Source organism: Saccostrea echinata, unplaced genomic scaffold (genome assembly GCF_033153115.1).
Source record: "Saccostrea echinata isolate AGI-Se365-2 ecotype Australia unplaced genomic scaffold, CSIRO_AGI_Sech_v1 ptg000038l, whole genome shotgun sequence".
NCBI lineage: Eukaryota > Metazoa > Mollusca > Bivalvia > Ostreida > Ostreidae > Saccostrea > Saccostrea echinata.
In genome coordinates, this window is record NW_026889787.1 from 2,512,414 (window position 1) to 2,538,238 (window position 25,825).

The 25,825-nt window shown below is 33.0% G+C and overlaps 2 protein-coding genes and 1 long non-coding RNA gene across 3 annotated transcripts in view; all 3 read left to right on the forward strand.

Annotated features, from left to right (window-relative positions):
• The window catches only part of LOC133200363 (uncharacterized), a 29,575-nt gene extending 22,507 nt beyond the window's left edge, over window positions 1–7,068 (forward strand). The window contains exons 3-5 of the long non-coding RNA XR_009722919.1: window positions 4,943–4,960; window positions 6,518–6,559; window positions 6,740–7,068. This is a non-coding gene — a long non-coding RNA (uncharacterized LOC133200363). The remainder of the gene's footprint in view (window positions 1–4,942; window positions 4,961–6,517; window positions 6,560–6,739) is intronic.
• Window positions 7,069–11,502: 4,434 nt separating this feature from the next.
• Window positions 11,503–14,549, forward strand: LOC133200364 (interferon-induced protein 44-like). Its single transcript, XM_061336178.1, has 8 exons — window positions 11,503–11,534; window positions 11,661–11,690; window positions 12,472–12,501; window positions 12,591–12,652; window positions 12,762–12,962; window positions 13,188–13,331; window positions 13,669–13,846; window positions 14,239–14,549. Exons 3-8 carry the CDS (start codon window positions 12,486–12,488, stop codon window positions 14,532–14,534), a joined length of 897 nt encoding a protein of 298 aa, XP_061192162.1. The 5' UTR covers window positions 11,503–11,534; window positions 11,661–11,690; window positions 12,472–12,485; the 3' UTR covers window positions 14,535–14,549.
• A 4,559-nt stretch (window positions 14,550–19,108) lies between these two features.
• Window positions 19,109–23,282, forward strand: LOC133200336 (uncharacterized). The gene is made up of 3 exons (XM_061336154.1): window positions 19,109–19,176; window positions 20,194–21,916; window positions 22,770–23,282. The coding sequence occupies exons 2-3, from the start codon at window positions 20,420–20,422 to the stop codon at window positions 23,280–23,282; spliced, it is 2,010 nt and encodes a 669-aa protein (XP_061192138.1). The 5' UTR covers window positions 19,109–19,176; window positions 20,194–20,419.
• Window positions 23,283–25,825: the final 2,543 nt, after the last annotated feature.

Genomic DNA, 25,825 nt, shown 5'->3' on the forward strand with positions numbered 1-25,825 from the left:
TGCCAGGGACCTGTTAAATTTGCAGCCGGGCATGTAAAAATTGCCAAATTACATGTCTGAAGAGGGCATATGTGAATCTTCTTTCATTGTACGATCTTTACTTGCCATTTACTCTGTCCTACCCCCATTATTCGCTTAAACGTTGCTATATGTAATGTCGATGGATTGCCTGTCTACATTCTCGATACAACCTGTCAAATGATTGTCAATCTAATCATTGAAGTGTTTAGTTTAACCTATTTGTTTTCTCGAAGTTGCTTGCTAAATTACGAGATGTTCATCAATGCCACATACTGTGGCACTACAGTCATGATCCCATTTCTGAAATTCAGTTCAGCTAAACCGGCCAACAAATGACCAGCATGCAACTCAAAAGTTATTTATGAACAAAAACGCTTTAGAAAATGGCAATCACAGGCCATGGTTGGTTTACGACGCTGAAAAAATTAATATAAAACCTTTATACCTAATGGGTTTTTTTTGTTGCACAATACTGGTAAATGTAAGAATTTTGAGTAGGACATGTACAAATTTGAATGGGCTGGGTAAAAATGATAGGTCTACATGCCCGAAGGGCATGTGCTGAAAAAGAATTGTTGTGAAGACTGAACTAAAGCGACAGTGCCGGGTGATCATATAAAGTCCCCTTTATTACATAATAATTTGGCAAATTATCAACACATCAAGCTAAAATTTCCAACATATCTTATAATCTTAACGGTGAGAATTTTTATTTTTTAAGTTGAAACCTCGTGACCTGTGAAAGAAATGAAATTTGTATCCCATCTAAAGTCTTAAAATGTATCAAGGTAATTTTCGATACAAATTTGCGGTTGGGGTTATAAATGAAGGATAAAACCAGAGACCTCGGAATGGAATACTCGGAAGTCTCTTGTTTTATTCTACCCCCAACTGGAAGTTATATCCCATCTAAAGTCTTAAAATGTATCGAGGTAATTTTTGTGGAATAAATGAGTACTTTACAATAAAGAGACTCAACCAGAGATGTCTGAAACAATTTATTTGACAAGAAAAAAGTCTCTTGAAGCGAACGATGTCATTTTAAAGTAGGTTAATGATTGATAATGATACATGAACAAAATACGAGCTTGAAGCGGGGGTGCCTGAAATTGAGTTAGATACCTTGTGGTAAAAATAAGTAGGGGTGCACCGTATATGAAACAAGTGCCTGTGATTGATAGTCTGAAATTTCTCTTCACCTAAATATTAAAAGCTTGCAGTGATCGCTATAAATCTATACAACAGTCAAGTTACATATGGTAAACTAACATAAAAACAAGATTACAACAGTCATGATTACAGAAGGTATATTTTGAAGACTCTAGGTCAGTAGGTGAATGTAAACAGGTAAACACACGTGGGACAGTCACCGCAAATATGAACCACAAAACGACTTATAACATTAAAATGTAAATATTCATCTGCACACAGATTTTTGCATAATAATAATAATTTTTAAAAGTGTAAATTAAAATATAAAATAAACAAACCTCAAACCAAGGCTTGTTTCCCTACAATCTTATTCTGGTTCTCTGTGGTTCACTGAAAATGCAGCGAACCAGGCTGCGTTATTAACTCGTACACAGATTTGTTGATACGAATAAACCTATAAACATATATACGAAACAAGTATTAGCTTTCCTAAAAAGCTTGTCTGACTTGGGCAAATTTATTTTTACCCGAAGAATCAAGAAAAGTTAAATTCAGTGTAATCAACATGACTCTGAGTCATGAAATGAATTAGCACTAAGAAACAAGAAAAGTTCAAATCAGAAACTTGGACATGAGTTTATTCTATCAGAGGCGCGATTCTATATACACTAATATTACTTTTAAATTCTTTTTTTCATGGACGTAGGAACCGGGGGGGGGGGGGTCTGGGACCGTGAGCTCAATAATTTTCGGGGATTTATACATAGCTACTTTATGCTTGTGTTCCCTAAATCATGTAAATATTAACTTCAGATATCTTAATTTTTTTTAATGCCCGATAAGGAATTTTTCCTTGATTGTGTCCACCCGAAACTGAAATTTTCTGAAATTTATTTTTTTCAACGGGTAAAAAAAAAAAAAAAAAAAAAAAAAAAAAAAAAAAAAAAAGAAAGAAAGAAAGAAAGATATAACCAGTGCTTTTGACAGAAAAAGTTACAACACATAAAAATCTAAACATCACTTGGTGAACAATTTTGATAATTAAGAAATGTCTTATTAAAAACAAATGAGCTAATATCTTTGCAATTAATTTAAAACAAAAGAATATATTCAACATCTATCCTTCACTTTGATATTTTTTAAAACTATGAATAAATCAAACGTCTGCTAGTTATGAATATGTGTAGATTTATAAAAATTCTAAAGGTAGAGGGACATAGTGTATACATTGAAAATAAACATCCAATAGTTTATCTGATAGTGTTGACCTGACCAACTTCATTCCTTCTATTTTGCTGGACATGAATGATGCAATTTTCGAGAATGGTCAGATGTTATGTAACCTGTAATGTGTAATGTGATAATAATGACATCAGATCCAATGCCCTGGCTTGTTTGGGTGTTTAGCACGTTTGCTCTCCAATTGATAGTTAAGATAATATGAAGTTTCCAAGATCAAGTTATCACAAGAATTCTATTGAACGACTTGACCAACTAGCCTTGGCTAAATCTAATACTGTCTGACGCCGTGACGTCAGACAATAAAATATTATCATAAAAAATGAAGAATTTCAAATTGCTTGAAAAATTATCTTTATGTAGTTTATAATAAATGGTTGTAATTGTTTATTAATTTCTTTCTATCCATTAAAATTTGATACGTATATCAGCTTAATATGTATCCGTCTGAACAATTATTGTTATTACACTCCCTGTCACATCTTCATAGTTAAGCCTGTAAGCATGGTAAGTAGGAATCAATTTCAGTTGAAGGGGACCAAAACCAAACATTTTTCAGTTTCATTTGGTGGGGAGGGGGGGGGATATAAACCTCAAATGATTATTTTATCTCTGTCACTGAACTGCTGAAAATAATGAAGGGAACTAGGCTGCGACAATGATTTGTTGACAGAATTAAAATACGAAATAAATTATCATAAATAAAATAATTTCATGAAAAAATAAAGAATTTCCAATTGCTTAAAAAAAAGAAGCTTTTCATGAATGTGATTTACAATAAATGGTTGTACTTTTATATTTTCTATATATCCATTAAAATTTCACAGTATCAGTATTTCACTATTTGTAAACATTAACAATAATATTAAATAAATGTTACACTCACTGTGGCTTTGACTGAGTTACTGTCACATCTTCATAATTAAACGAGAATATTCCCTTCCGTAAATATTGCTATATATATCTGAACTGTTACCAATTCATCTTTCTTTGGTGAAAGAAAACCTCAGGGATGGAGAATAGGCCCGTACGTAATTTAGTTGCGGGGGGGGGGGGGGTGAGCACAACCAAACAACATTTTTCAGTTTCAGGTTGGGGGAGGCTACAAACCAAAAAAATTTTTAATAAGCAAAAGAAAAATACATTATCAGAGGTTATTATTGAGGGGGCCCAAAAGCAAAAGAGAAATAGATCATCAGAGGTTATTATTGAGGGGGGCCAAGCATAAAGGAGCAATGTTTTCTATAGTATACCTAAATTTCAGCAAAATTACAGGGGGCCTGCCCCCCCCCCCCCGTTCCTTCAGCCATGTATTGTATCAAATCTGCTTCACCCTGATTCAGATTTTTTTTACAGCATATATATTCTATTAGCAGAGGACCACAATATATTAATAAACAATTATTAAATTACAGCTATTTTTTTCTTACAGGGTCTGTTTCATTTATACTATATCATGATGAACATGTCCTGCATGATGTTTACAGAAAGTTTAATTTAAATTTTTAAGCTCGAAATAGCTGCGTCAACTTGCGAGACTATTTTTTCAACCTTCGGCCTAATCTTTAAATATTTAATTTGTTTGTGGACTTGCATAAAAGAATTAAAAAAATATAGGGGCCTATCATTTAACTTTATTTCGAATTTCCTTCAGGATTTTATATACCGAACTATAGTCTAACGATTATTTAAAATCATACTTTTTCTCTTGAAAGCTAAATTACTAGGCAAAAAAAAAAAAAAAACACAACAAAAAAACCAAACGAATGTTTGTCTTGTGTATTCTTAATTACAACTTATTACTGTATCATTTTAGTTACTTACCCAAATTTCTCAACATCCATGGTGTTCAGAGGTCATTTTCTGAAAACTGAAGGGGCTTTCCGATGGCATTCGGAACAAATGACGGAAAGCACTTGCTAAGAATTCAAAACATGGTTCATAAATTTACAATATTTTTCCTTTTTAGGTTTTTAACATAAAACATGGAAAACTAAGTTAAAGAAACACTCATTTGAACAAATCAAAAGCGGAAAAAATATATATGCTAGATTTTTTGTTTAATTGCATGTTTTTCATGGTCTCCAAAATGCAGAAAAATTATCCTTTGAAATTATACGTAGGTTATAAATTCTTTTCTTTTTTAGGGAAGATGATAGAAATTAGACAACTTTTGAATGTTAAATAACAGAGTTAAAGATTAATAATATTTAATGGCAGACTGTTTATTTATCTATAAAAAGACATTTGCAATACTGATGAGGTCAAAATAATAGGGAGACCGAAAAAGGTCGCCTTAATCCAGTGGTCTCCCTAAGCCAGAAAATATATCCTCCTTGGTCTCCTAAAGCCATATGTCATATATATATATATATATATATATATATATATATATATATATATATATATATATATATATATATATATATATATATATATATATATATATATAAACGTATATAAGATGAAGTTACATTGATATCGCTATAATAATATGAAAATTGTCATCTATCAAAATTGTCTGTTTCAGCTCTAGAGGAGGAAAAGGGTAATGTATACAATTTATGCATAAGGATTTTTTTTTTTAAACAGAGGGTCTTTGAAGATTAGAAGCACGATTGTTAACTCGTAAGATCCCCGTTTTTCTTCGGACAGATAAGTGGGTGCAAACCCCCAAATTTGATGCATTGTTTAAATATATTTTTTGACGATATGTTTATAGGACCAAAAGGAAGAGGGAGTCCTAAACGAAGTAATTAAATCTCATGTAACCTGGACAATGAAGGTTCCTTGCCTCAGGATAAATAAACTAGGATTTACTTTACTTTCTACAACTGTTCAATCGTCCGCGTGGTGCATTGGTTAGAGCGTTTGCTCTAAAGTCGCGGCGTAAGGAGTTGCTCCTTATGTCGCGGGTTCGAATCGAGACCGGTCATTCGGATGAAACCGTATAAATCGAGGCCCCGAGCTGGCATGAAAAAAGATCTCTCACTGCTCAAAGGTCGTAAGTGCCGAGTACAGGCCTAAATTTGCAGCCCTCAACCGGCAAGTAGTGGCGTCTCAATATGAGTGAACAATTCTCAAGGGGAGTCAAACAACCAAACAAATACAACTGTTATTGAGCAAAAAACCCTCTCAAAATTGAGAAATGCAGCATGCTTCTTTGGTAAAGGTTCAGGGAATAGGCTAAGAACATTTTCGAACATGCATCAAATTTTCTTTCATCTTATTTTTTAAAAGCCTCTTGGAATATCTAGCATAAGAAATATGCCCATTTATAATAAACATCGATCCATGTTCCCAGTACTTTATTAATTTTTCACCTGTTTTATGTTAGGATGGTGAAAAAGTTGACCATGTACCGAAAATGCACTGAATATTCTAATAGTTTTTTTTTCTTCATTTTTTTCTTTGTATGTTGGCGGCCGGGGCAATAATTTCTATAGTCACAAAAAACAATGTACCTCTTTTGGTGTTTTGAACATTGGATTTCATAGGTCACTCAGCATTGTAAGTGTAGGCTAAGATGAAGCTTTTTTTTTTAAATCTATGAAAGTTTGAGTTCTCCTTGAATCCAGAAGACAAACAGCAAATGCATTTACTCATGAACAGTGAGCCTTTATCTTCGAATTTTGGAAAATTCGTGTATCGTCGAGGCATTGTATAAGCACTACTGTGTCTGGTAATATTGTCCACGAAATGAAAATGCAAAACATCATTTTGTCGATATTTTTTAAACCCTAATTTTTTGATTCATTACTTGACACAACTGCATTTCATTTTTTTTTTTTTTTTTTTTTTTTTTTTTTTTGTGTACCTTGAGCAAGAAGTTGGGATCTAATGATCAGCGGCTTACAAGTACAAAAATGTGATTTAAAAAAATCTTTAAAATTACCTTTTAAGTTGTACATCAATTTTGATTGACAATACCCTTCAAATCTTCAAAATTATTATTTCTTTCTGAACTTCTAGCATATAGAAGGTCAAAAAAGATTGTGAAACTGAGATATTTTGCATGAAAATTGAGTTACTGCTTGTCCTTTATGAATATGTTTCTGGACAAAAACTGCATATAATTATTAAACAGTGATTTTGTGTTTATCAGATAGAACACGGCAGCGTGAAAGAGAAATAAGAAGACTGGAAGGTAACGACTTCACATAAAATTTACAATTACAATTTGTTAAACGAAGACTTTAATATAATGAAAGTTAAAAAATACGCCATATTTTAATTTTTTAATACTTGGTTATTGAACACAAAGTCATAATCGATTTAGATATTAGGGAAAGATATTGCATTCTGGTACGATGTCATTTCTTTTTAGACAAACTGACAAAGCAGATCGAGGGAGGTAAATACTTAAACTTTATTGAACGATCTTTTTGGATTGCAAGAACGTACGTTTAAAAAGCAAAATACACGTAACTACATGACATCTATGTAAGTGATACTAGAACTGTAAAAAATATAAAGATGTATGATTGTCGAACTTAAAAAGTAACAATTATTTCATGTAAATCAGACAACTTACAATGTATTTTAAATGCTGTTTTACAGTCAAAAGTAAGACAGAACATTATGGATTTGAATTTAAATTGCTATTACATTTAAAAAATTTAAGACTGAAAAAAAAGTTTTTGTAAAATACATATAAACGGCAGCAACGTTCATTTAGTACAGCGAAGAAATTTATGCTTTCAGCTGTATTTGTCTGCAAGATTTATTCAAATAAGAGACTGAAAATCATTTATGAGGCATGGACATTCTTGTATTGTCGTTTTCTTTTAATTTAAATTTCTCTATTGCAAAAATTATTCCGGTTCAATGATTTGAACTTACATGAAAGTTCTTAATATTCAATCACCTACAAATGTATTCTTTATAATTTGACATCAAAGACTTGTAAACATGGGTGCGAGCTTCTGTTTTTGTTAAGTTTTGATTTGCTGTCACGTACTGCACACATCACTGCAACACTGTTATGCTGGTTTTGCATTTTTTTCTATTCTGAATTTTCTTGATAATAGTATGCTTTATCCGAACACCACACATTTCTCGCTTTTCTTAAATATTAAGGATAAGTTTTAGTTCTTGAAAGTGCGTGAATGTATGTCAATCAAACACGCCCGAAATTCATGTTTTTTTTATGATTTTCAGATGAAGTGTTTCAGCACACTTTATAATATTGTATACTGGATTCCTAAACTACATAGAAATCCTTATAAACAAAGATACATAGCGGTTTCCAGTAAAAGTTCTACCAAGATTCTTTCTTTACCCTTACTAAAATATTAACAGTGAAGGAGAAATTTTAGGAGTAATGAACAACATATTCGAGAAGTAGTGTTATCAGCTGTGGATACTTAAAAAATCCAAGGAACTCTTAGAAATCAATAACATTAAAACGTATGACTTTTCTAAATGTTATACAACTATTCCCATCGATAAATAAAAGTCCATGGAGGCTTTTGGATATCATAGACAGCTGCTTTTTCAGTAAAAATTGAATTCGTAAATTCATCTACCTTGTCATTGGTCATTTGCAAAATTATTTTGCTTCAAAAATTCTGATTGTACACACAAGTACTCCGAAGTTGATATTAAAAAGATGCTTGAGTTTCTGATTGACAATATTTATGTTGTTTTGGATATCAGGTCGTCCAACAATCTGTTGGAATTTCCATGGGTACTAATTGCGCCCCGTTATTGGCAGACCTATTTTTGTATTCATACAAAATTGTATTCATATGAAATAAAATTTATTCAAAAACTTCTACATGAAAAGAAGTCTCTTGCTGTGGCCTTCAATTCGACATTTAGATATATCGATATTTTTGTCAATTAACAATATTCATTTTCATTCCTACGTAGATTCGATATATCCCTTTGAATTCGAAATAAAAGACACCACAGAGTCTTACACATCTGTTTCATATTTGGATATTTTATTAAAAAAAGACGTTAATGGCAACTTTAAAAAAACTTAACGATAAATGTGATGACTTCAACTTTTCTATAACTAAGTTCTTTAACTAAGTTTTCAACTTCTCTTATTTATGTAGCAATATACTATTATCTCCTGCATATGGAGTTTATGTCTCCCAGTTGATTCGATACGCAAGAGCATGATCTACATACAAATAATTTCTAAAACGAGGCAAGCTATTGACAAATAAATTGATGATACAAGGATATCAACAGTCCTGTTTAAAGACATTTCGAAAATTTTATAGTTGTTGCAATGACCTTGTTAGCAAATACAATCTATCGTTAAGTCAAATGTTGACTGACGTTAACCGACTAACAAATTGTTAGGCCATTATTTTTACACTAAATTGACTACGGATTTTTCCGTTTGCCGATTCATGACAAGTAGCACACGGCGGGTGTGACCGGTCGACAGAAGATGCTTTCTACTCCATTGCACCTGATACCACCTCCGATGTTTTTAGAGGTACTTGTTTGTTCTGCTCCCAATTTGTATTGTTCCAATGGACTTTTGAGTTTGATTACTGTTCGTTATTCGTTATTTTCATTTTTCATTGGTCTGAAACGCTCTCACAACATGTAAAGCATGGAATTTTATTGAAACATTTTTGATGGATAATATAAACTTCAAAGCTGTGTCCATGCCCCTTTAAAGGTAATGCCCAGTACATATTCACAAATTTCAGTGAACTGAATCAAGAAAGAATCAAGAACAATAAAGATATGGTTTTATAGGAAGATTGGTGTCTTAAAATGGCTTTCTTGAGGGAGAACAATAATGTAATGTACGGCCACGAAAAGTTGAGCATATGCGTTAGTTTGCCCTACAATGATTGATGAATTTTATGCTAAAAAAAAAACAATAACAAAGTTCATAAATTTATTGATTATGTATGTAATTTTCATACCGTTATCATAACTATTCAAGCATTATTAGATAATGATAACAGATAATTATTAGATAATTATAACAGATAATTATTGAGATTTATTTTTAATCTGATTTTACATAATTCAAAGAAAAAGAACATGAAGGTAAGATTATTTATCATTATTTTGTTCATTTTGCATGAATGATGCGGCAATTTCTTACTAAAACAATGTGACCATAAAACATTAAAGACAGAAAATATATTAATTGACAGTTATCAATTGCCGAGTTAATTATGACTAGTTTTAGTAGTAAGGGGGTGGGGGGGGGGGGTAGTCTCGAAATAAAGATTCTGTTGATGTTATTCTCCAAGCTAACAATAGCTTTACTAAATGCATTCAGTTTCTTTGTATGGTACAATGTAGCAGTTAGAGTTATGTTAATTTTGAAAATGGAAGTCTAATTTTTTTTTTTTAAAGTTTTTAAAAAATTTCTGTAGGGTAATCACATGTGGTGAAACATAGTATGCCTTTCTATTTTTGTAACTTGTTCTTATGGAAATTATTACTGACTTTAACTTACTTACTAATATATGATTTTTACTTTCATTATGTTTAAAACTTTTATTTATGCATTTATCTTATTTTATTTTTAAGCCCTAGAGCATGAAAGAAGTAAGTGATTTGAATATAAAACAGATATGATAATGAATATTAATATATCAAAAATTAATTAACATATATTTGTATAAATCCGGTTTCAACAAACAAAGATTTAATGAACATAATCACATATAGAAGGAATTGCAATATAAGTGTAATCTAATGTTTACAAATAATGTGCTTAAAATATTGTTATGAGCATATATATATATATATATATAGAGAGAGAGAGAGGGGGGGATATTCAATGTTTTGTAGATGAATATGGAATTTATTTCACGAGTGGGACAGCATGTTTTGATATTTTCAAGAGTGCGAAGCACGAGTGAAAATATCAAAAAATCCTGTCTCACGAGTGTCATAGCTTGACGTCATGGTTGAGCGGTTGAGACGTCATAGCTTAGCAGTTGTGAGATTGAAAAACATTACTTAGCATGGATTTTAGCAACATATTTGGGAAGAAATTTGCAGTTTTAGCTCTACCAAGATGGTTAGTTACTATCTCTATCTTATGACAGGCCAGAAATTATTTTTTACTTACTTTGGTATCCTTTCACACTGTGAGAGAATATCATTTTGGTATCCTTTCACGCTGTGAGAGAGTATCACTTTTATTCAATTAATAAATATATATTATTATAACAGTAACTTGATCCGAGGAGCCGTATCACGTCGAGTTGACAGGCGCGGATCATCAGATCAAACGAGACGCGAAGCGTCGAGTTTGATCTGATGATCCGCGCCTGTCAACGAGACGTGATACGGCTCTTCGGATCAAGTTACTGTTATAATGATAAATTTATTATATACCCCTTTACAACTAGCAAAGTATAATAAAAGGAAAACTTTTTTGGATCAATTACATAACTTTTATCCATTAAACAAACCATTTTGTCAAGGAACTTTTTGATGCGCGAGAATAAAAACGTCATTTATCTGTGTACTACGTCATCAGTTTCAGAGAGGGGTGATATGGATTCAGAAAACCACAATGTGGTGATCTGGAAAGTCGGATCACACTCTGTAAAATTAAGGACATACGCAACGTAGTTTGAACTTTATTGTCTTTTTCTCTGGAGTTGAAGAGTTCCGATACTTAAAGGAACTGTGTGCTACATTTAAATGTCTATATATGCGGTTGTACACTTCTTCTAAAACAAGTTTGGATAAACAAAACATCTAGAACATATGTTTAGTAATTTTTGTATATTTTTCTTTGAATTGTACAAGAATTTTCATCAATTGATATCTTTTCAAAACCCCTGGTAATGCATGCTGCTTTTTTGTCTACGAACATCTGATGGCACTATAATCTTAAATTAAAAATATCTTGAAAAATTATCAGTAGGTAAGGTACGTTGCGTATGTCCTTAACAGTAACAAAAACAAGGAAATTGATGGGTATATAATAAATCACAGTATTTCACTGTTGAAAACGTAATATATATATATATATATATATATATATATATATATATATATATATATATATATATATATATATATATATATATATATATATATATATATATATATATATAACTCTTTACCAATTTTTACAGATCTCTGGATTCAAAAGCGGGCGGAGGAATACATAGGTAAGCTATACCGTGGTATATTTTATTGCACCGTGCTTTTATTTTCGATTTGCGGAGTAATAATATGTATCAGTGATTGAACACGTAATTCAGCACATAGAAATTAATTATTAAGTACTTTCACAGCCCAGCATATTGAAGAACGGGAGAGGAAAAGTAAGCATATATATAATAATGTCTATTTCCGATATCATATTTGAAAAAGTGTGAATTTCAAAATAATACTGTGAAATGACAATTATGTATATTACATTGAATTATGAACTATATATAACGTTTGGTGCTTATTATATAAATAGTGCACGTTTTTGAGGGTAACAGTTGAAATTGACACCCCAAGGAAAACCATTGTCAACCGACGCGTCAGCGGAGGTTGACAATGGTTTTCCGAGGGGTGTCAATTTCAACTGTTACCCTCAAAAACGTCCACTATTTATTTTATTATACTGAATGTCTTATTGATTTCGGATGTCATAAAAAAAATTCGGAGATCGTCGTTGAGTTCACGCTTAAGCTTTCATACTCCCCGCTTCTATTTTTCTCAATAAGAAAGCTTCGGAAAAGATTTATCAACCTCTTTATTGTTTGTTTGCTACTCAAAAAGTCCTTTATCATCTAAAGTTTGCACTCCCAAGGATGTTTCGTCTGTCATTTGTTGTTTTCAAGTAAGCTACATCAGACGCAAGCTTTTATTGACGTCGTTTATTCGTCTTCTTCCAAACGCACAACTGACGTTTTGAGAATTCTACGGTGAACCGTACGCGCATGATTTGAACGCATGTGATATTTTCGTAGTGTTACCCGTTGTCAAGTGTGTTGCTAACGCTGAGGGTAACATTACGGATTGTTAAATGCGTCTAAACCAATCAGATTTTAGTATTTAACATGAAAGTATAATAAAATTAAATTATTAATGTGTTTGTTTTATTTGTTTTAGAAGCTGAAGAAAACATGCAAAAATATTTAGGTACCCTTTTAAAGGATCAATTTTTCAAAATCCATGGCAAATTTTTTTGTAAGATTTCCCCCTTTCAGATAAAACTCTTGTTGTTTTAGAGCCACTCAAGAAGCCGTGGCGAATGATCTCAGCCGAAGTTGATGATCCATGGACTTCACAGGTGCGGGTAAAAACTGAAATACACATGTAGTTATTTACAAAAGTTATATCTTTAATACGGCGTGCTGCTCTGCATTGTTAATGTTATATATTTCATCATATTAATTAAGTTCAAAGAACAACTTATGGAGAAAATCGTAAACCTGGAGCCAGCTGCTGGGATCAACTATTTTAATATTTTGCTTCTTGGACAAGCTGCATCCGGAAAGTCGTCTTTTCTCAATACATGCGCTACTGCAATAGAGGACAATAATAGACTGATAACCCTCAGTCAAGTTTATCAGAAGGCTTCCAAGAGTGTGACTACGTCAGTAAGCAGCCATTTTGTCAGCAATCATATTAGGAAATTTATAAAGATGCGCAACTTTCTGTAGACTCTGTCATAGCTGTTATTTGTTATATCTGTATAGGTGATAACTTTATATCTTTATCTGACGAAATTCACTTCGTTGTAGTGAAATATTCTCTATACATGTATAAGCTTGATGAATACAAAAATCTAACAATGGCATATTCCCGTTGACATATCATTTTAGCTTGAAGTTTTCCCGCTTCATACCAGGAATGGACAGATTCTTCCACTCCGGCTGTTTGATTGCAGAGGACTTAATGTAGAACACGGTGTACCCACAGAAGACGTCATGCTGATCGTCAAGGGACACGTACGGAACGGGTATGAGGTATAAATATGGTTACAAATGCACATATACTGAGTACATGTAATTTATTTTTCAACTTTATTATTTATTTTTTGTTATATATATTTATTTTCGTACAAACACATTGAGGTCTGATTTTGCCTCATTTCAAATTCTCTTAAAGCCGTTTTACAGCTTCAAAGCTGTGTGATCTTTCTTGGATTTATCCAAGTTTGGTATAGCCCGCTGAGATGGACTTGGAGGACAAAATGAGTGAAAATAAATTAGTGATGAGATTTCTCAATATTCAGGAAAAGACTGATAAAATGTAAGAAGTTATTGTTGTAAATATACATTAATATTTTTTTAAATATGTCAGATTAATCCAGAAGTTTCTATCAAGAAGGAAAACCCAAAATATAGAGAAATTGCGGAACTGAAGGACCGTATGCATTGTGTGGTTTATGTTACTAATGCTGAGAATCCGTCAGAACAACTGACCGATCCCAAAACGGAGGAGCAGCTTAGATTTGTCCGGGAAACGATCGCCTCTGACCGTAAGCTTATTAACTAGTTTTCTTCTACATATTTAGATTACAGAGAAGGTACTACGCTTATTGCTAACCTCTACAACAAGAGGCCCATGGGCCGCATCGCTCACCTGAGCACTTTGGTTAGAGAGAAGAAGAAAATCAGTTCAGTTCTGAAAAGTTTAAATATATGTGTCCCCCCGACCCTACCCCTCTCCCTACTGGGGGGATGATTTGAACAATATTGCTTCCTATTAATATGATTAATCATGGCTTTGCTGTTTTTGAAAAGAAGTTCACTTTTCCGGTTTATTTTGATTTCGATGTATTCTTTGTTTGGTAAAACATGTCGTTACACGAACAAGTCGTACATGACATGCTGGCAGCCATTGTTTGATGTTTTTATTTTCGTTTCACAGATGTACCACAAATAGTCCTCTTCAGTAAGATTGACAAACTCCGCATTTCCAATAAGGATGATTTGCGGGATGTTTTCAGAAGTCAGGGCGTTAGGGATACCTGCTACAAGGCTGCAGAATACATGCAGATCCCGTTGATGAATGTCCTACCAATGTCAAACTACCACGAGGAAAACTTGCCCACTCTAGAGAAGGATATCCTAGCACTATTTTATTTATTGACCATGATGCAGAGAGCCAACGATTTTGTATCAAACTGTGCTAAAGTAAACGTTCCTGAGGAATTTTATGATTAATTCTGTTTTTAAAAAAATATCTGGGAAAAAAAAGCAAACGTATATTTAAATGCTAAGTATCTCTGTATTTACTTATTTATCGACTCTTACAAGAATATGTGAGTTGGAATTGATGAAAGACGTCACACTTAAACTACGTGCTAATTAAGTTTATCATATACATTGTTACACTCTCTAATGACGTAACAATTTATTTTTTAATTATCTCACTTGAGATCATCATGTATAATTGTTATATTGTTATATTCATCTTGTAATACGTCACATATAATATATATATATATATATATATATATATATATATATATATATATATATATATATATATATATATATATATATATATATATATATATATATATATATATATATATATTTTTTTTTTTTTTTTTTTTTTTTTTTTTTCAGAAATCATGCTGTATTAATTTTTACTTTATTTGACTCAGTTATTATACAGATAGCATTTTACACAAGGCTGTAGGAGAATGCATGGGTACTTATCCTGACAATCCTGTCAGATGTAGTATCTGAAGGTACTATGACAAGGCTGTGGCCACACAAGGGATCAAAAGTGTACTATAGAAATGTAGAGGAAAAACTTTAATGCATATTACGGAGTATTCCCAGGAACTACATGTATAAGGCCAGAACTTTTTACAAAGTTACAAGTAGTCTCATTTATGTTTACATCATACCCTCTGGGGGCGGATCAAAATTTAGTGAATCTGTGTGTATCATAACAGAGAACTTGACAGAATTGAAAGAATCCCCCACCCCCCACCCCCCCAAAAAAAACAAAACAAAACCTTGGAAAACAAAACGGCTACTTAAAAGAGTTCCCATTGTGGGAATGTGGAGGGGTTGACCGTTTTACAAGAGGAGGGGGACGGGCTTTCAATGAAAAATTTCATATTTAAGTAAAAGTAAAAGATTATTCTCATAAAGCCTCCTTTCAGTACTGTCGGACTGAAATGTGCCGCATATTGTATTAATTATTGTGTACATATATATCTGCAGTAATTAAATGAAGGCTGGAGAAGTACATGTATCACATTTTCATTAACCTAATCATACGACATGTACAGTGTGGGTGTATCTGAATCGATGAAAACATTTGTTGTTATAAACAATATCACAAATAAGTTTAGACTCAAGAAATTCGTTTAAATGCATTCTGAGAGTATTGCATAAGCAATACTAGTACCCTACCAGCAAGTGTAATCTGGTTCTCCTTAAAAATAAAAAGGCTATATAATTCTATCAAAAACCACTGAAATCTAACAAGATGCTCTTTCTGATCTATAATTCATCAAGGTAGATTCACATACCAAAAAATCAGCTCAATATCTGCAAGTTCTTTAGGGGAAAAGTGCTGAAAACCACGTGGGAAATCCGGTTTCCCTTAAAAATTTAAAAGGGGGGGGGTAATTCCATCAAAAATCATCTAAGTGGAACAAAATTCAAACTTGATCTGTAACTCATCAAGGTACATTCACATGCCAAAAATCAGCTCAGTATCTGCAAGCGTTTAGAAAAAAGTGCGGAAAATTAAGTGAGACGGACTGGCAGACAGATATATGGGGAGGGACAGAGAGAATGACTGAGTGACAGACTAGACAGACGAGGAGGAAACCTATAGTCCCCTACGGTTTCATCGGTAGAGGAATAAAAATTCATGGCATGTCTTAAATAATGTTATATAATGTTATATAATGACAAAGCTGTGCTGTTCATTTCATTAATTAATTTACATCTTATCAATCAAATGTTCATAAAAGTCTGCAAAATGGCGTATCTAAATAATAAAACCTCTCCAAAACATATTAATGAGAAATTGTAAAGATTAGAACAGGGGTGGATTTTTTCCCGAAGGAGTGGGGGGAGGGGGGCACATTAACTCTAGTTACAAATGAAATGTCAGGCTCACAAATTTTTTGACAAGCAAAAAAAAAAAAAGATAATAATAATAAATAAAATAACAATAAAATAAATAAATAAAAAAATTAATAAATTGATTAATCAATAATAGGGCCTAATAGTAAAAACTTCACTAAATTTGAAAAAAAAACTGTTTCGGGAGGGGGTGTCTTAAGTCACATTTTAAGAGGGGTTTGAATTTCCTAGGGGAGATCCAAGGTAACTTTTTCATTACTTTTTCATAAAAATTCAAATAACTCTCAACCCCACTCCGCCCTTGTTAGAAGGATGGACAATCGGTCTACTACAGTCCCTGAAACGTTCTACTTTCCCATTTTTCCGTTCGCTCACCGTTCGTTCACCGTTCGTTCAGCGTGCGTTCACCGTTCGTTCAGCGTGCGTTCACCGTTCGCTCTCCGTTCACAGTTTTGCGTTCACCGTTCACTGTGCGCTCGCGTTCACCGTTCACAAAGCGTTCAGCGTTCGCTCTTCGTTCCGTTCACTTTGCGTTCACCTTGCGTTCAGCGTTCACTTATCGTTCAGTTTTCATTGCCATTCGGAACTCCGAAGTGAAAGGACTTATCTTTTTGTAGTTAAGGAGTTACAGGTTTTTTTTCAATTTATTAACTAACATATCATGTTTGAAGAATCATTATTTCATGAGGAAAAATATCTACGATATATATTTTTATTATTTTAACTTAGCTGTTAGGTTATTTATTAAATTACTCTGGAAAATAAATGTTGTTACAAGCACATTCTGTACTTATGTAGAACGATGTGAAATATTAAATTTAACTAAGGGCAATGTGCAAATACTTCAAGCACTGCAACATTTTGTTGTTTTGTTAAAGACGACAAATCATTAATGGAGATCTAATTATTCAAGTCAAATAATTACACAGCAAAATTACGAAAATATTTATTTCTAATACGTTTTTTTTCAATTACTACGGAAAATATAATAGAACTAGTACTAGTTCTGAGAGTTATACATAGTACTGCGGATATTCTGTTTATTTATTATCTTTCGAACGAATTGATAGTGTGGTTAAAGGAAATATTTATTTAAAATGTAATGCACTACAGAATTTCTCTACTGTAATATGTAAAGTCTATAGTTATAGAGAAAAAAAAAACTTTCTTCACCGTAACTTTATATGTTTGCTAATCGATATGATTAATACTCCCCCCCCCCCTTCCCCCTAAATCGGTGACTTAGTCAGTACCATATTTCCAGAATGTTTTAATTAACATTTTAAAAAAAAGCTACGGTCTTCTTTAGAACAAAAATTTCAGTCTCAAAACAAACATGCATCTAAAAAAGTCACAAAACAATAGAAGATCAAAATGTACACGTGTCGGCGGTGGTATTTGAAATTGGCAGAGAGTATGTTTCACATTCAAGTGTTAATGCCTAATGTATTTTACTAATTTATTATTCAAATGTTGGAATCAAATCTAGAAATGATAAAAATAAATGTTATAACTTGTTGGAAATACTCGCACTTCATCTTCGATGTGACGAAACTTTCACACCTGCACAGTGTCGAATGATTTTGATTGACAGGACAAGCACGTGGACTTCGTGTGAACTTGAAGCAGGAAAATAATAAATGAGTATGACTGTCAAACAAATGGATATGATTTGTTGATAAAAAAAAAGAAGTTACTTTCACTGTCTGATATATTTAGAAAAAAATTTCCGAGTTTTTGTTTGATATAGGTACAAACATTTGGTGAAGCCTGAAAGGAGGGGGGGGGCTAAAACTGAATATTACTCTCTCTCTCTCTCTCTCTCTCTCTCTCTCTCCTCTGTTTAATAAAAACTATAACACCATATTACTTAAATATCAAGTTCTGAAAATTGAATTTATAACAAATAATATGAATATGTATCTTTGTATCATCATGATCTTGTCCGAGTATAATCACGGCCATCTAGAGATGCATGTAGACGTCTGCTCAATAAATCATAATGAAAAATGGAAATGATTCATTCTATAAATCATAAGATTTCTCTGATTTGTTATCAACTAAGAATAAGCATTTTTATTTTCCAACTAAAAAAAAATATCTTTTATACTTCAGCGTTCGGCAACAATTGCAATGTTTTAATGCGATAAAAATCGTGTGATTAAAAACTTAATGTGCATGCATCGTCTTTCTGAGGACAATTTTGGAGAATTTATTTTATTGACTTAATTATTCATACATTTATTTGTTTACTTATTTATTTATTTTTTTTTTTTTTTTTTGGCACCTGACATTATAATACAATAAAATAGTTTCAATGCAAGGAAAAGATCAGAGGCATTCCGAATATATCGTTCATCTTGCGTTCACCGTTCGTTCACCGTTCACTTTGCGTTCGCGTTTGCGCTCCGTTCGCGTTCTGCGTTCGCTCACCGTTCACCGTTCACACATCGTTCACCAAGTTGCGTTCAGCGTTCACACATCGTTCACTCACCGTTCGCTCTGCGTTCGTTCAGCGTTCGTTCACCGTTCGTTCAGCGTTCGCTCACCGTTCAAGTGGGAAAGTAGAACGTTTCAGGGACTGTAACGTTTTGGGGCTCCACCAGTACTGTTAGTACTTTGATTGCTTGTCCTTCGGAACTCAACATAGCTAGTTCTGTAGTAAAGCATCCAAGGTAAACCGAGTGTTGAATACCACAGAGAAAATTCGATTTCTGTAAACAAAATAGACTGAGCTGGCAGTATTTAAGTAAGTCTTTAAACCATGGCAAGATTTTTTGAAGATGAATTAGTTATCAAGTACTTTAATCTTGTTATTCCACGAGCGCCTGATATTTTATCAAATAAAGCCCTCGCTTAAAAAGTCCTTTTAGCTGTTTAGTTCTTTTAGACTGAGAGCATGATCTTTGATCTAGAGCTCAGGAGCTTACCTGCAACTTACTGATAAAATTTCAGGTACCTGTCTGTACAAATATAGAAGTAGATTTTCGATCTAGAGCTATGTTCATAATATTTGCAACTTGGTAAAATTCCAGGTGTGTCTGCATTAATTAATAAGACAACAGCGGTTAAATTGGTACGTTAGATCTTAACCATTAACTAGCAGTAATCCAAATTTCCCACTACCTACATGTCCACTACTAGGGTAAAGAAAAAAAGTAAAAAAGCTAAACATCTTAGTTAATTAAGTCTGTCAAGAGTGTGCTGACTTTTCCTATTCAATTTTAGTGAGGTGTTTCCACGCATGTTTTTGATGACCATCTTCATTGGTAAATTCGACATTATGTTAGTACATGTATATATGGGAGATAGATTTTTTAATTTTTACAAATTTACTATATTAAAAGGGGGTACATCAATCAGACTCCTTACATCTGTCTGTGTCACATACATTCTGTGTAAGAAGCTTATGTAGAGTGTAATAATATATATACAGGTGTGGATGTAAAAGTCTGATTTTAATTAAATTGGGTGATGGTGGGGGGAGGGGGTATACTATGAATGTTATTATTGTTGTTGTAAAACACACAATTATATATGCAAAATGGAAAGGTGTTAAGAAAAACAATATTTCTACTGAGCTGTTTATGTTAAGATGAATGCAGTATCTGGAAAAAAGAGGAATGTTACATGATTTGATACACTGAAGTGAAAATTCAATATTTTTAGCAAAGTTCACTCTTCTAGAAGACAGGCATATTCATAACATACAAAGGATTTTGCAATTGAACCCTAGCTAAAAGACACTTTTTATTTCCATTTTCAGATCACACTGGTACATAAAAAACAGGAGGAAATGAAGACTTCATGAAATGAATTAAGAATCTAAAATATGAGTGTCTATGTACAACAGTCAAAATCTGGTGAAACAATATAGATTTGCATCAGTACTGAAAAAAATAAAATGGGAATTATAGAATGACCATTCAAACTAGAAACTTGATCAACATATATTAAATTCAGTAAAACATTTCCCAGATTTGAAGATAATCATGGGGGATGTATTTGAAGATAAACAACATTCTGCTGAAAGCCCCCCTGCACAACGTGTGTCTCGCATGTCAATACCAAGCACTAAACAAAATGAAGACAAGCTTTTGGAAGAACAAAAATTAAAAGAATCTAAACAGGACAAGTCCAAAAAATCTCATACCAGTAGAGGGCACTTCAGTTTTAGCACAAATAGTCCAACACTTTCAAGTCTAAAACGGCCTTTGAGACATTTTCTTGTAGCTGCCAAACCATTTTCACCAGTAAAGCATTCAAAATTTAAGCTTGACAATAGTTGTAATTCGAACACACCCTTGCAACTTGGAGCTCAGAAATTTCTACAATTGTCAAACAATCTCTTGAAAGATGATCAATCAGGTGTGGCAGTGCCCAATTCCAAAGAGGTCAAGACCAAGGTTGTTGATTTATCCTTTAATGAGTCCACAGAAACTGGTTCTATGAGTAATACCTTAAGGATTTCTTCAAAGCATGGAACTGACAGGGCAGTAGAGGAAGTGTCTTTAGGGGAACAATACCAGCCATCTGACAATCTTTTGAAAGCTGATCTGTCAGGCATGTCCACTTCTGAAAAGGTTAAGACTGAGGTCTTCGATTTTTCCTTCAAGAGTTCCCTAGAAACCGGGTCCTTGAGTAATGTTTTCTCTGAAAATTCTCTACACCATGGAACTGAAGTGCCAAATTCAGGAGATGTTAAGACAAAAGTCTTTAATTTATCATTAAATGAGTCTCCAGAATTCATTTCCATGTGCAATGACTCAATAGACAGTTCTTCATGGCAGGGAATTGAAGTATCCAACGATGTTAAGACTGAAGTCTTGGATATATCATTAGATGATTTCACAGAAACTGATTCCATGTGCCATGACTCGACTGAGAAATTTTCACAGCAAGGAACTAAACTGTCCAACGAAGTTAAGACCAAGGTCTTTGATATATCTTTTATTGAGTCCTTAGAATCTCATTCCATGTGCAACGACTCAACTAAAAAGTTTTCACAGCAGGGAACTACAGGACCCAATTCTGAGGATGTTAAGACCAAATTCTTTGATTTATCATTTAAAAAACCCCCAGAAACCAATTCCATTTGTGAAAATTATTCACAGCACAGAAGTGAAGGGTCCAGTTCTAAAGATGTTAAGACCAAAGTCTTTGATACATCATTAAATGAGCCCCCCGAAACCAATTCCATGTGTAATGTCGCAACTAAAAATTCTTCGCAACACAAAACTGAGTCGGTAAAAGAGGAAACGACTGTAGTAGAACGACATGTCTCCGTTACCTTCCTACCAGTCCCTCACTCTGAAATGCAGCTTCTTCCTCTCCAGCAAGGAAAGATAAATCATAAAGAAAGAAGTAACGTTGAAGAAAGCAAGGATGATTTATGCTTACGTGAGATTGAGGCTGGTGAACAAGCAAGTCCCAAGAAGAGGCAGCAACTCAGTGGTCCATCCAAAGAGACTAAAGAGGAGCCAGAGTTGGTAAGACTATACATTTGTTTCATTTAAGGAGTAAATCATGTATGCACCTGCTGAAAAATGTTGTTTATGCATCTCCTACCTATACTATGCAGAGCAGGTAAATATATGTATTATACTTGAATTATTTGGGTCTCATAATTATTGTAGTATTTTAAAGTAGCTAGCATGCATAATGAATGTCAGACAGTGTGTTACTTGAATGTTCGTGTTGTTTACAGCATCTGGTGATGACTTATTTAATAACTGATGTATTATAGGGCTATTGAACTTATAATGGTGAATATTGGCTCGAGTTGGTTGTACAAGCCAATGAGTGCCAATATTCACCAAAATTAATTTAATAACTCCTTTACTATATCATTATAGTTAAACATTTTCAAATTGATTTAAATGTTAATTATTTATATCAAATAACTCAAAATTGATGTGTGAAAATAGACACATCTTAAGACCTAGCTGCCACTACCCAGCATAAATATTGCCATTGAGCAGTTCACCAGAGGACATATTTTTGTTTACAACGGGGCATTCAATATTGAACCCTCACATTCGGAATGATTCGGGGCATACTTGTATACATATTGCAAACTAAGCATTCAATAAAACACCAAGATATTGAACGCTAAAATTCTCTAGAATTTTAGTAGTTATTTTATCATAGACTATTTATTAGCTATATAATAATTGTCATTATTGTGTGACTGTCACACTTTCTTAATTTTAGACTTATAGAATGATGTCAGCTCAATTTTTTTCAACATTTGTTCTTGGGTTATTTTAGATGCAAACCTTTACTTTGTTAACATGTACAAGTATCTCATGACCTATACCATTTCTGCCATCTTTACTTCAGGAATTAGAGGAAGACACAGAAAAATCTAATGGAAAAAGACCAGCTTTAGAAGAAGACAGTGCAGAACCCAACAAGAAACATCGACCTCTCAAATGTGAACGCTGTAAACAGTTAATGCTATCCAATAACCTAGAATTGTCTAATGATATTTCTTGTGAGTTTTGTTCGAAAGAGTTTGACTGCTACTGTGCACTGGAATTCCACAAAGTAACCATTCACATAGAGAAGAAACCTCATTGTGCATTATGTTGCAAGGTTATAACGGGCCCGAAATTATCGGAGCATTTACAGAGCCATGGGCTGACATCACAGGACCTAATGATCACATGTGGTGATTGTAACATCTATGGTTATAAGTGGTCCAACAGAACCTTCTTTAAGAAAAATACTTTCTGTACACACCTGCAAGGGAAGGATACTCTTTATAACAATGTATTAATAAAATGTCCTAAATGTCCAGCAGAGTTTGATAGGCTGGAGATTTTTGAAAGTCATCGAGAAAAAATGCACTAACTTTCAACATGATTTATCGTACTGTAAACAGGGTTTTTTTTTCACCCTTTCACACTAATGTCTTGCAAACAATTTGTCCCATTTTAAATTTGCCCAGTCACAGTTCTGTTTTGAAAAATAATACCATTTTCTTTGAATTTGCCACGTTTTAAATTCACCCACCTGTGAGTAGGGAGAAATGGGCGAAAATAGGACGGTGGCAAAAATTTCCCTGTTTACAGTATAAATCAACAAATTAAAATTTCTGTCAAAGATACTGGATTTAAGCTACTGAAATCTCTAAACTCCAAGTGAACTTAAAGAAAAACATTTACTATTTTTTTGTTTCATTTATTGTGATTGTGATGGATTGAAATACAGCTGAAATTGTACACAGCAGAAATGATTTGTTACATATACATACAGTTTTTAGAGACAGTATATGCTTATTGTAGCAAACACATTCATTATAAATTCATAAATACGGTGAGGTGATTGTCCTCCCCCATTGCTTTAAAATAGTAAAGTAGACAGGACAAATATATCGAATTAAGTTATCAATGAAGCCAAATTGTCCGTCTTTAGCAGTGTTTGAAATAACTGTGTGCCCAACTGCCCAAGATGCACAAATTTAGCAGAGGGTGAACAAATTTGCATGGTTTGATGTTTGACTGGACCTGTTAAAATTTTCGATAATTAAAATTCATATATTTGTCAATGATAAATCTCTTTCACATCAACTAATAGTATCGGTAGCAAAGTGTAACAAGCCAAGAGGAAGAATTCATCAGTCTATAGATTCTAGTTGGTTTGAAAGTATGGTGACCTGGTTCCAGTCACATAATTGTTAAAAACAAATTTATAAATTACAGACATTTTCTCGGTCAAGTAGATCTTTGGCAGGGCTGACAACTTTTACTAGCAGTCAGCCCTGCATGTCTGGCTAATTTTGCAGTGAGTTTCAAACACTGTCTCTAGCACTTCTGTGTAAGTGTGTTTTACTGTTATGTATCAGGTTTAATGACAGCAGCTAGGCAATTGCATGAATAGTTTTTCATGTTAATTTTTGACTGGCTAAAAAGTTGCAGGGAATATATGATATATCATGTCTTTAATATATGTAAATTGTACTAAGGTAATCTATCATAATGTTGTGAGCATCAAATAAAAACATAACTATGTCTAATCTTTTTTTCAGTTTCATTTCTTGTTGTACAGGTCAAAGGTCAAAATCATATTCTGTAAGTTTATGTTAAACATGTTTGATAATCCTTAATATGATGTTTGCATAACTGTACCCTATTGTTCTAATTATATTTCTTGGTGGTAAGCCAAAAATAAAGAGACCATGATTTATCTTAACAAATGTTGAGGTCAAATTCACTTACAAGTAGAATAGAACACAGTTGTATTTACTATATTGGCTAATGCTCATCAAATAAAACATTGCTTCCAGTGAAATTTGCACTTCCAGAGCATAATCAGCTGTCTCACAATTTTAGAAATAAAAAAGAAATAAAAGAGACAGGTTTTGAACTATAGTAATGCAGGGACAAAAATATATACATTGTACAAATTAATATATAAATGTCATTTTTTATCTTAGTTGCCGTGATAAAATTTTCATAAATACTATGGTAGCACAGAATGACCAGTAAGGATTTGCTAGGGGGCGAATGAAATCCAGTCAATGCGCCCCCTAACAAAACCGTCCCGGTCAAAGCGCCCCGTGATTTTGGTCAAAGCGTCCCCTGATTTTGGTCAAAGCGCCCCCTAAAGAAATTTTACAGAAAAATGATGTGACAAAACCGCCCCCAAATATTGGTCAAATCATAGTAGAAAACAATTCCAACGAAATGAGAATGTTCGCCGGTATCATTTAATTATCCCCCTCCCCCTAAAAAAAAAATTGATTCCGATACCGTTGCCCAGCTCTTGCCACGTGGAGGCCTTCTCAAAAAGAGCCATAATTTTGAAGAAAAAATGAAAAATTTAACCCAAAGATGACTTTCTGAACTTCAAAATCCAAGTATTAAACACAATTATTGCAAAATATAATATACTCGATAATCTCTCAGGAACATTTCCAAATTACGGTTGACTTTTGTTTGTTTGTTTTATTTTAATATAGAACAGAAATGATTTTATCATACAAGAAATTTTTGAGAATGTTCGCCGGTATCATTCAATTAAAAAAAGCACCCCCCCCCCAAAAAAAAACAAAGAACAATACCGTTGCCCAGCTCTTGCCATGTGGAGGCCTTCTCAATAAGAGCCATAATTTTGAAGAAAAAATGAAAAATTTAAACCCAAAGATGAATTTTTGAAACAATCAGACTTCAAAATGCAAATAATTTAATCCAAACAGAAATAATGAAACTTTAAAAAATAATAATTTTATTTAAAGATGGATAATGAAACAATCCAAATGAAAAGGTAACAATTATTGATTTTCTAATACCGAATATTTAAAATAGTAATAATATTAAATCGCGAGTGTAAAAACGATGTTTAATTAAAATTATACAAGTAATTTAGCTTAATTTTTCTAAATTAATCAAATT

What these genes read in the sequence shown, in the direction of transcription:
- LOC133200364 (XM_061336178.1), top strand. An exon ending in CCAAGAGTGTGACTACGTCA is followed by an intron (nt 12,963 to 13,187) that starts GTAAGCAGCCAT and finishes ATATCATTTTAG; the next exon opens with CTTGAAGTTTTCCCGCTTCA. An exon ending in ACGTACGGAACGGGTATGAG is followed by an intron (nt 13,332 to 13,668) that starts GTATAAATATGG and finishes TAAATATGTCAG; the next exon opens with ATTAATCCAGAAGTTTCTAT.
- LOC133200336 (XM_061336154.1), top strand. Translation starts at nt 20,420, where the DNA reads ATGGGGGATGTATTTGAAGATAAACAACATTCTGCTGAAAGCCCCCCT. An exon ending in CTAAAGAGGAGCCAGAGTTG is followed by an intron (nt 21,917 to 22,769) that starts GTAAGACTATAC and finishes TCTTTACTTCAG; the next exon opens with GAATTAGAGGAAGACACAGA.